The following is a 12,091-nucleotide window of genomic DNA, read 5'->3' as shown; positions in this document are numbered from 1 at the left end:
CATATCTTGAGAGCAATCTGCTGCGTGGCCAAAGTGCACGCCCACATGGGCCTCATCTTCAAAGCGATCTGCAATGTTTGCAGAGTGCGCATAGTGCCAGTAGCTTTGTATGCGATGTGCTTTCTACGTTCGCGTTAAGCGAGAGCTGTACGAAGATCAATTCGCTCGCTGCTACTACCGCTATTCCTTACTCCAGTGTTTTTCAAAGAGTTTCCGCAGTCATTGAGCGAGATGTGTTCATGTTTACCTGTGCGCATGGGACACCGTACTTGTTAATTTAGTTAGTAATCGAACATTTACAAGTTCATAAAGCCAGTAAATATACTATCCTTACTTCATATAGATAGTTGGCACAGGCGTATGTCATTGTGGCCGCCATCTTTAGGTATTAGCAAGTCGAAAGGAGTGCAATCAAGAAACGTGACAGCATTGCAGTACGATGGGCCTATCTTGTGTTGAACGACAAAGCAATACCAGTGATAAACTGGGTAAAAACAGTCACTGTCAATAAGCAAAACAATGTGCGCATCATAATACAATGTACTGACGTCATCGTGGCTGCCATGTTGGGGTGCTAGCACAGTGAGAGCTGCGTCTGTGACATCACATGAAAGCTATCTATAGCTGTCTACTAATTCACTATTGCAATCGATGCTTCGCTTTTCAGGTGAAACTGTGACATTTTTTTTTCCTCTGCTCAGTCAGTGCGACGAATGCATGGATTTAGCAAGAGCCATCTTGATGTCTGGCACATCGGACCGCGCTGACTGCGTCCGGTTACATTGTTCACGTCAATGTGACATAGCGTCTGTGCGCGCATGCTCACGCCTTGTCGGACTATATACGTGCCTTAACCGGGCTATTATTTTCCGACTTTCATTAGTTTGAATTTTGTATAATTTGAATTTTCATAGCATCCCCACAGAATTCAAATTAGCGAGCTTTTACTGTACTGCAACTTGCCGAATTCAGTCTCACTCCTTTAGGACACAATGCAGACCATCTTTGCTGTTAAAATAATTAACTATATCCGAGCAGATGCCATCAAAGTCCATGATGCCATGGGGAGCTGCCACAGGAATTTCAAAGTGGTGTTCCTACCTGTCTTTCGTTTTGGCTTCTAGTTTATGAAGCCTCCTCTGACAGCACAGGTGGCTTTTACGGATTCAGCTAAAACCTATTTTTGGTCAAAAATGGAAAATGGTCTAAAAGTAGCTATTTTGAAAATCATATTTTCAGTTTCTATAATCCTTTTTCTATCTGATTCCGAAATATCATCACTGAAAACCTCATAGAAGTGTTCCAAAAAGTTTGTTGTGTCAGCCAAGGTGACGAAAAATTTTACAGGAATCACGAAATAACTGTTTTTCGAGCCACAATATCCCTGCAACGGCACAAGTGAGCACTTCCATTTTGATCTCATCAGAAAGCGCATTTTTCCATCTTCAAATTTGCTGTTTCATCCATCTCCTCAATACAGAAAAAAGTGTACAAAAACCAAGTGATTGAAGGTTGTTCCAGAATCTCCAATTGATCACACCCGCCACATGACTCCAGCTCAGTTTGCCGTTGGTCTGGTGCTCGCTCCTTGGGTGCATCATCTGTTCTTTGCACATCGTGAGCTCTCGACGTCTCAACCATCGTGATCTTGACGAGTGGGGAAGCGGGCACAACATGCTAAGCATTTTGAGCATTGGAGACACTGACTTTGCGACCAAGCACTTCGTGCGTGGAATCCTCAAACATGCAGATAAGCCTTTCGAGCATCAGTGCTTCAGACTTCACTGTCAAGTTTACTTTCAGGCACATCACGCAAGCATTCTTAAAACTCATGGCTAAGTCTTTCTAGTAGTGTTGTGCAAATATTCGGATTTTTGAATAGTAGTTTCGAATATTATGCTATTTGATATTTGCTTTGAGAGCAGCTGTAATATTTATGCTTGTTGAAATGTTGGCAAACTCAAGGTTGCAAGCTTGTTTGCTGCCTAATACAGTCAATGACACATTTTCTGCACACCTGATTTTTTGGACATGCCTGATAATTCGGACTTCAATGTATAAGTACGTCTGAAAATTTCGAACACAGAAACCCATTGCCATCTGATTTTTGGGACTTTTTGCCCTGACCGGAGGTCCTAAACTGCATTGATTGAATCCACCACCACCACCTTTTTGATTACCTTGGCGCCTCAAAGAGATGCTCTCGCATGCAAATCCGCTGGCAGCCACAGCTATTCACTACCAAGCTTCTTGCTGTTAGGCGCCATGCTTTTCATTAAAGGGGCCCTGAACTACCCCTCGGGCTTGGTGAAAAAACACAGTTCACGGGTAGCATGCACTGCTGTGAACATCTCAGCCAAGTTTTGCTGTCGTATGCGGTGCGTGGAGCTCACAAGCGGATTGCGAAGTTACGTTTCTTTTTAACAAGTGGCATAACGTCGGTTTCCCAAAGTCGGCTTCGCCTCAATACAGCATTGTTTCGCGGTGAAACATTCGCGCAGTATTGCGGTGAAGCATACGAAAAGTGCGAAGAGGCGATTGTCATGGGACACAGTATGTATTGCTTAACCGTGCACCCGCAGTCTCCTGTCACAGTACAAGCACCGATACGCCTAATAAGTGTACTGGCAGGCATTCAGAGCTATTTCGGATGTGTCTGTGGCGATTTGAGCCCTTGGGGGCAGTAAAAGGCATGCATTCATTTTTTCGAACTGCCCGATTTTTCATATGTTTTCACGGCCCCTAGAGAGTAAAAAAAAAAATCAGACGTTGACTGTAACCAGTAAGACACAATCTTTAAATTAAAGATAGACTCACACGTTCAGCAAAACTGTGTAAATATTATGGTGGGAGCTTGAAAGTATATTAATTGTCAATTCATCAACTTTGTTAAACAACAGGCAAAAAAGAAAAAAAACGAGCAGTGAGCTCCAGATTAGCCGGTACTATATGCCGGCGCCATCTTCACCAATCTTGGCACCCTGCTTGCCCGCACTCTTTTTTCACCACCGCCACATGCAGACATTAAGTGAGAAAAACAAGTTTCAGATAGAAATAAATAAATACTTTTAAAGATTCTTTTATAACCTTCATAATTTCTTAGAAACTTTTGTGAGAAAACTCATAAACACCGTTTCAAAAAATTCAAACTATAATGTTACGAAAAATAGTGATATGAGGAGTGAGCGACATCACCATTGTCAAAATAGCAGAAGCTTGGCTGGTCAGCAAGATGGACTCGAAGGACAGCATGAAAAATCCAGTTTGGAAGTATTTCTCAAACTTCCCTTAAAAACAAAGCCCGGTGTTTCACTAAATAAGTCATGCTGGAATTAATTGTGGTTGCATTCTCACAAATTAGTCCACTTAACCCCAAAAAGCTCGAACACCATTCCACGTCAATTAAAGTTAAAACAACTTGCTCAGACATATTTCTGGTCATGGAGAGTAAATTGGTATGAAGAAAACAGCCAAATTATAATTGAGTAAACATTAATGAGTGTGCTTAATTAGTCATTCATTCGCTGAACTATTCACAACTGAACACTCCCTGCGAAATATCAAAAAGGCAAGTATGGGCTGTACATTGGGTTTACAGCACTACCGTACTTACTTGCATACTGATCGCACTTCTCTTTCCTAAAAAAAAAATATTATGCAAATTTAGGGGTTCGATCATTATGTGGGGTAAATTTTCCGTGAAAAAAAAAATTATTTTTCATCCCGCTTTTGCTGTGGGATGACAACAGGTCAACCAACAGATGGCTGCTGCTGTAACAGTGCGGGACATCAAAAAAAAATGGCGGGCGACAAAGCAAGCCAAATGCGCCGAACGCTTTTTTTTTTTTTTTCCTCGTGAGTACTGTTGCATCTGGGTCGCAAGCCCAAAGGGTAGCGTTGGCCTGGCGGCCTGGGGCACAGCTGGAAGCATCCGAAGGTCCTGGCAATGGATGAGTCGACTGCTAACAGAACAACTTGTTTATTATAGCATCGCAAAAGAGCGGCCGGTCAGGTCGACCGAAGTGGAGAGACGGGAGAGCACGTTACTCGATGGAAGAATTCGAAGCCTCTCTCTTGGCGCCCTGGGGCAGCTGCTTTTATACTCTCGGAGTTGAGGGCAAGAAGGAACGCCTCGATAGAGGCGCACATGACGGCGGGGCCCGGACACGTTGTGACAAGAAGTGACGCATCCACCAGGCCGGCCCCGGTCAGACCTCCTCGCTTCACAGTTGGGAAGCTCCTCTTCCCGGCTGCCGCGCTTTGACAAGCGTGGGCACCAACATGTACACACACACACGAAGACACGTGGCATTGAAACATGCCTGGACACGCTTGGCAGGAAGCGTTGCGGCAGCGCTGAACGGGCCAAAATGTCCGCCGCTTTGAACGAAGCCCCGGCGTCCGTTGCATCGGCGCCGGCTATACCGCGCGTCGTAGGTGAAACGTAACAGTACATTACGTGCATTTAAACAGTTTCTTGCATATCAGTAATTAATAATATAGTTAATATCGGTAAATTTGCAGCAATAGCATAGCCAAGTCTACTTTGAGGGAACAGAAGCCAAGATGGGCGCACTCAGCTGCCAGTGACAGTAACACATGGCGGGCATGCTACGAAAACTGCAGCATTTGTCTTCACTACAATCCTACTATGGCATGTTTCCGCTAAGGGTGGGCGATTATCTTAGGTGACTTACAAGCGCTGGCATATGAAAAGGGTACACTTCTAATGTATCAATGTAAACGTGGCTACTCTAGTTGCCGCTCGCAATTTGTTGCGTGCCCATGAGTGCAGACGAGAGGAATCGAAAGGCACTTTTTTTTTTGTTGTTCTGGGTGATCACAAACAACCATTATAAGGCCTACAAATAATAAAGCAGTTCTTTTTTTCTTCTTTTCTTTTTTTTTGGAATGAAATGGGGCGTCTGCTTAAGAATTTGTTTGGTGCGTGCAGACCGCTTGATAAGTCATGAAGAGTAGCATTCAGCAGATGGTAATAAGCACAATCATCATCGGCTAGACTTGGCACATGACATATTGCTGCGGCCAGTTCGGGGTGCGATCATTATGCGGGTGAAAAAAACCGAATTTCGGCGACAAAATTCTGGGGTGCGATCATTATGCAAGTAAATACGGTAAATCAGATTTTCAGGCATTAAATTAAGCATATCAAAAATGATGCGTTAGGCTTTGTGGGGTCAATAATTGCATGCATCCGAAAATTATCTTGCATGCCACCTTAAGGCCAAGATTTTTGGACAGCAACTATTCAATATTCGATTCGCAAATATTTGGCCAGAATCACTATTTGCATTGAATTCGCTTCGAACTGAAAATCTGTATTCACACAACCCTACATTTGAGCTTTGGTGCTTTGGACATCGCGACCAAGCACATCGCCCGTGCACAATCCTCAGGACCTGCAACCGTGCACATCGTAATGGTAATGCAATCCTAAGGACACCTAAGCATGCAATCCTAAGCATGCTTCTGTTCTAAGCACCCTGAGGAATGCATATTGGGGAAGATAAAACAGTGCAATAATTCTCATTAATGCTGTAAATGTCTCGTTATTTAACATTGTCTCAAGACAAAAGTGCTGTGTGTTGCCATGTTGAGCAGCACATGTTGCTTTCCATTTCAGTGGCAGACTACATCAGCCACTTTGAGGGCAAGATTTCACCCTTCCTCCAGCCATCAACCAAACTGAGTGATGAGGAAGCGAACAGACTTGGCAAGAAGGACCCTGAAGCGTATCCTTGAAATGGGGCGTCTTGCTGTGAAATTATTTGGGTTTAAATAGTTTTTTTCAACTTTACTCCTTGCTTTGTAACACGCATATTGTGCTCTACCTTAGTTCTTACATGTCTCATTGAGGGCTGTTGCAGCAAGAGGCTCACTTGTGATCTAGTACCCGTTTATCATATCTGCTTGATAGCCATCCTGTCGCTTCATGCAAGTTTCGATATGTAATCATCAAAAATGAACAGATTGAAAGTAATGCAAGCAGACATGAAAGGCAGTTTTGGTTGAGTGCAGCATTCGGTGCAATCAAGTCGAGACGCTTTCTCTTCTTTCTTAATGAGATCGTGTAATTGTAGGTGGGGTGCCTACTGCACAGCATGGCTGCATTTCTATTAAAAGTGGTACCTGAGTGCACATTGCTGTAGCCTGAATAACTGTCAGTCGAGCTGTTTCCTTGACTAGAAGACATATTCCAGCGAGGTCGAGAAATTTGTGGTGGCCAACACTCAAGAGCTCTCCAAGGACAAGTGGCTCTGCCCACTGTCTGGCAAGAAGTTCAAAGGGCCTGAGTTTGTCCGCAAGCACATTTTCAATAAGCATGCTGAAAAAGTGGAAGAAGTGCGCAAGGAGGTGAGAAACTGCTTTGCTTCTATCATTTCTCTTTCCTAGCACTTCTGTTACTGAATAATTTTTTGGACCATTATGTTTTGGGTTTGTAGCTGCAAACAAAAGGGGAAAAGTTATATAAATGTGATATACAACTAAAGACACTTTGCTATGGATCATTGAAGATTAAAAAAAATACTTAAAGACCTAAAAACTCTAGTACATGCACACAATACTAGATGTGAAGGGACTACTGGTGCCACCTGTCCTAGGGCAGTGTGGACACTACAGCATGTGGAATGACCTCATTCTATGAGTGACAAATGGTGTCACCATTTCTTCAGAGAAAATTGCTTTTTCAATCGGTCTCCGCGACAAATGGCTCCTACTATGAATTTATTCTGGGCAAGACAGACAAGTGGCGCTACATTCAAGCTTAGTATTACAGCAGAACGTACCATGAAATGGAAGTTCTGTATGAAAATGCAAATCAGCGAGCAGCTTAGACCATTTCTTTAAAAAAAACACTTATACGAGTCTCCCTCATTGACCCAGCACTATTTACATAACAGCTCGTATTGGCTGTGCACCAATTTGTGCACCTTTCTTCAATGCGTCATCCAGTGCACATCTCTACATACCACATTGAATGGGCTGGGCACCAGTACACCGAGACAAAACTTTTTTGACCGTGGCCACATCTGTTGCTCGTACAAAAGGCCATGTGTGCCTTACCAGTTTACCAGCCTCTTAACACAACAGCATTATAGGCCCCGTATCGCGAAAAATCCATTGTTAGCGTTTGAAGTCGTTTGGCAAAAGATCCTTCTGAACCACAACCACGTAGGCCCTCTGCATGGCGCAGATGTATTACTGAACTAATTGAATTCCTCAAAGTAAAATACGTCAGAAAAATCGTAACGTCGACCTAAACACAACCTACAGACATGATAGTGTCGGAGTTTAGTTTGAATATACCAGAAAACAATTCTGTTACGCAGAAACTCGAACACAAACCCCTTGTTCGAGCGGCGCAGCTCGCTTGGTTCCTTGCAACAACACCATGCCTCTCGGCTCCGCGGATCCACAAGAAGTTGTGCACAGTGCTCTCTCCCCCCCTCTTTTCCTCCTTCTATTACATTTTTTCCTTACCCCCAGTGTAGAGTAGCAAACCAGGTGACCGTTTCCACCTATGCTATGTTTCCTATTCTCGCTTTCTCTCTTGGCACATGGTGGCAACATCAAGAAGTTTAAATAATCAAGTGTGTCCTAAAACTTGTTGTCAAAAGGTTGTAATCCAAAGCCCTTCACTGTGGTGCCCTATTTAGTCCAAATGTAGCACAAAATATGATAAAAACTTGGTTGACCAGCTTTGCTGTGCACCTGTATCGGCGCACTTCCATTCCCAGGTGGAGTACTTCAACAACTACCTCTTGGACCCCAAACGGCCACAACTGCCAGAACACCCAGCCAACCGAGGAGGCCCCGGTGGTGGTGGCCGTGGCGGCGGTGGAGTTGGTCACGAGGGTCCTGGCATGATGGGTCCCTTCCATGGTGGATTTCCGCCACCACCTCCCTTCGGCTTTCCTAGGGGCCACCCCGGTGGATTCCCTGGTACGTACACTTATTTTTCACTTCAAGGGGCTGACAATGCTGAGGTTTCAAAATTCCTGTACAGTGGCCTGCACTTTACTGCAGCAGCAGTTAGCAGCTTGAAACAAGTTTGCTCTGTTCTGTTGTAGTGTGACAGGCAGCATGCCATGACTTGTAACACTTAGTTAGCATTAGATATAGGTGCCATATGAGCGAGAAGATGATGAACCAAGGTGTCTTATTTTTGTTAGTCAGAACCATATGAAGCCAAAGCTAAATTATTTGTAGTGTTTATTTGAAGTGTACAAGCTACAAGCTGAAAGGAAATGAAAGTGGATGAAAAAGCAACCTGCTGCCAATGGGAGCCGGAACCACAACGTCTTCATCCAGGTTGTGGTATTGATAGAGATGGTGTATTTGGCTCCTGTCAATGGCAAGTTGTTTTTTGCTCCACTTCAATTTCCCTTTACCTGGCTATTTCTACACTTCAACTAAAAACTACAAATAATTTCCCCAATGCTTCCCTTGAGGACATTATCAGTTGGCTTCATATGGTTGGTTACTGCGAATGGCATTTGTGAGTTTGAAAGTGGGCTGTTTTCATCCATAGTTCACAGCTTAAATCATCCTGTCGTCACGTCGTTGCATACAGTTTGGGGAGTTTGCATAACATTGCAAAAGTTATGCACAAAGTTGGGGTGGCATTTGAGTAGTCGTGAGACTAACTGCTGTCGCATTAAATGAACAGCTATTCTAACAATGATTTCAAATTTAGTGCTACTTTGTGCTAGCTGAAATATAGCAATGACATTGCATATTTTTGTCTGTATGCTCCAGTAAGAGAACACTTGAAATTGTCTCACCTAGTTTGTGCAGAATTTTGGCGACCAACAGGCGGTGAAGCCAGTTTGTGCGTCTGCAGTGGCTTGCATTTTTGATGTTGAGGTACACTTAAAACACTAGTTTCTCATCTTTTTAATGAACCAGGGAAGCTGGCATGTTTTTCATCGAATGATGCAGACCAAAAAATGAAACCTCATGATATTTAAGCATACATGAAACAGTGGTAAGCACACCATGTCATGGACTTATTAGATAAAAGAAATGTGGATCAGTGTGGAAGACAACAGCAATCAGATTGCATGTCTTGATTTCATCTGTACGGTAGCTTTAGTGACAATGCAGCAGATGGGTGTGTTAAGGCACTTATAAAAATAAATCAGCATTCACATGCCATACAGTATATATTTTGCATTACCTTTATATATAGCGTAATCCTGAACATGAGCCAAGGCTGGAAATTGCTGAATGTATCAAGGCAATGTTTCGAGAGGTAACGCATTGTGTGCACCAAACCACACAATGGACTTTTCAGACAGAGAAAATAAAAAAATACGGTTGAACATTCTTGGTGTAACAGTTTAGGTTGAGAATATCAGTGAGGCAGAGTTGTAAATGAACACGATTGTGGGGACTATTATGAACAAAGAAAGCCTGTTCTTTCTGCAGGATTCGGCGGTCGCAACTTTCCAGATATGTACAGAGCAGGATTCAAGAGAAACAACTACGGACGGTGAGTTGCCTTTATTATCATTTTAAAAGCCACTGCTGGCTTGTGCAGGTGTCAAAATATTAGCACTGCTGTTTCGCTAGGTTTAAGGGTCATACTCATCTGTACTATGTTTTGTACATAGTTGGCTGCTATTGCACTATTTATTTCATTGTTGTATTTTCTTTCTACATTATAAAGCAGCGTCCATTTCGCTGCGCATAAACGCAGATATTACAATAACCTTACTAGCAACAGCCAGAAATGACATTCATTCCTTTAAAAGGTAAGATTCAACCACTTGCATTTGGACATTGTTACAAAGAAAAGGTAGTGTGCTAAACGTGTACGTGAAAGCATTATTGATTAGACCAAAGTATTAGACCATGATAGTCATTGGCCAATCAAAGTACAAGCGTGAGTGCTTCTATTATGTAATCGTTAGTAGTGCTTTTTTTTTTTTAATAGAACAGAAGTAGTTTGTTCAGCAAAAGCTGCATGGAACATATGGCAAACTTCAATGTGGTCATAGTCAGTCTCATCATTTAACAGTGCACAGTCCTTACTTCATTATTGTTGCCAAATGCACCTTGACCATTAACGTTATAAAGCATGCTATGGACTGGATTACTGCATATGGACTTCCCAGAGTGTAAAATGAACTCGAGCAATACTGAAATTATGCCTGCAATATGTTCTATGCGGTTGCTGACTTAGCGTTTTGTTTCGCTGCAGAAAGGTACAGAAATCAACATATCCTTACCAGCTCTGCACCCAGAAATGATGCACATTTTTTAAACGGTAAAGTATAAAAGAAACCCGAGATATAACAGTGAAGTCCACTTATAACGATTATGGGTTATAACGACAGGCATTGTGTATGAAAGGTGTGCTCAATGGCGCAGTTGTTTTCCTCTATTTCTGGTTTCTTTTACTGTGACTAAGAGCTTGAAGCTGAGTTTGCTCTGTCTGACGTTCCATACCATTATACCATTGTCGTGTGGTAACTTTGCCATTCTTTCATTGGCATTGCCGTGACACCTACTCACCTACAGCCTAGTTCTCACCATAAGAGTAAATACAAAACTTGCCCACCACCACTGCTGGAAATCTGTATCACTGCGCAGTTGAGAAACTAGGGGATTGATTACATCTGTGCACACGTTTCGAAAGTAAGAGCAGGCATTACACTCGCACAGCAAAGCTGGTGCTTGCAGCAGCCATTCACAATGCAGCTTTCAGTGCAGCAGCCATTGTCAGTGTTTGTCTTGTAAAGAGGGCTATTTACTCTCTTGTATGGCAGTCATATGTCTTAGTCATCTCAGCATTCGCATCGTCATCATTGTTACATTGCCTCCATAGTCATCACATCATCATGCTACAGGAGTTTTGCACAGTTTGGGGGGGCACTGTGCAATATTGGTAGCACTTTTCTTTGACATTGGTTCTTCAAGCGCTATCCTCTTGTAAATAATTATTTAATTAATGTTTCTTCCTTTGCCAGTAGCTTATGTTTCAGCTTCACTCTTAGCTACAGGTGAAGCCGGGGGTGAACTATGTCTTTCAGCTACGGGACCTAGCCTTGGCCTGTGTGTGTACAATCAGACCAGATTTAACAATGCATGGTTTTAACAGGTTTCCAAACTTTTCTCATCATCGTTATAAGTGGACTGCACAACAGCTCTTAGCGCACTCTTGTGCAAACCCTCTGGGCATTATGTGCATATGTCTAGAAGGAAACTACGTGGCATATAAAAGGAAAGCCATTTGCTAATTCATACTTTTGTTGCAACCATGAATGTTTTCAGTAGCCATAGCACACTTTGAAACACCTCAAGTTGTAATTTGGCTGATGTGCATCCTTTTCCTTTATGTTAGAAGGCACTGCATTTTCCATATGGTACGTGTGTTGTGACCGAGTACTACACCATAGCGAAATCGTGAGTCGGAAAAGTGCGAAGCAAGAAAAAGTGGACCAGTTTTTGGTTTCTTTTTTTCAGCTTCCGCTCAGACCCCCGGGAAGTGATTGGATATCATGATCTTGATGAACCACAGGACTTGGAACTCTTTTAAAAGTGATAAAGGGGACAGAAGCAGTGCATTAGGGAGAAGCTGCATAAAGGCAGATTTCTTCCTGCTGATATCATACACTATTTTTTTTTTCATTGACACAATTTGTGGAATTCAGTGTAATAACTTCATCTCATTTGACCATTGGTGGTACAGCACCACTGTGTGAATGAATTCATAAAAGTGTGTCTCTCTCAACCCATTTTTTTTAGACCTTCCATTTTTGTACATGGTGCAACTTTTATGGAAACCGGTGTTCTTAGTCCTGTTGTTGAAAGTCTGCCTGTGCTTGCAACTGTTGATTAGTCTATAGTGTCTTCTCTCTGTCAATAAAAAAGAACTGGGACTCTCCACAAGCTTACCTTTCTTTCCGCTGCTACTCTGTGTGCTGATTACTGCTGCTGCTTACTGATATTCTGGGAATGCGAAGTAGCCTTCTTGAACATTGCATTCCTTGCCAGCTTGAAGATTCCTGTTTGCTTTTAGGGATGCAGACTGTCTGCTCTGCCACAGACATGTGCTGATATG

General features: G+C 42.8%; 1 protein-coding gene across 5 annotated transcripts in view; it reads left to right on the top strand.

Annotated features, from left to right (window-relative positions):
* Ars2 (arsenic resistance protein 2) overlaps positions 1-12,091 on the top strand; it is a 90,422-nt gene that overhangs the window by 76,540 nt on the left and 1,791 nt on the right. For 4 of the 5 annotated variants that reach the window (XM_075696927.1, XM_075696926.1, XM_075696924.1 and 1 more), the window contains 4 exons: positions 5,645-5,753; positions 6,222-6,375; positions 7,761-7,965; positions 9,454-9,517. In XM_075696927.1, coding sequence (XP_075553042.1) covers positions 5,645-5,753; positions 6,222-6,375; positions 7,761-7,965; positions 9,454-9,517 — 532 coding nt within the window. Of the gene's footprint in view, positions 1-5,644; positions 5,754-6,221; positions 6,376-7,760; positions 7,966-9,453; positions 9,518-11,493; positions 11,933-12,091 lie in introns of those variants that run through there. The other variant, XM_075696923.1, reaches the window with a different exon arrangement.

Source organism: Dermacentor variabilis, chromosome 6 (genome assembly GCF_050947875.1).
Source record: "Dermacentor variabilis isolate Ectoservices chromosome 6, ASM5094787v1, whole genome shotgun sequence".
NCBI lineage: Eukaryota > Metazoa > Arthropoda > Arachnida > Ixodida > Ixodidae > Dermacentor > Dermacentor variabilis.
The sequence above is the reverse complement of the archived record's forward strand: the minus strand, read 5'-3'. Positions and strand labels throughout refer to the sequence as shown.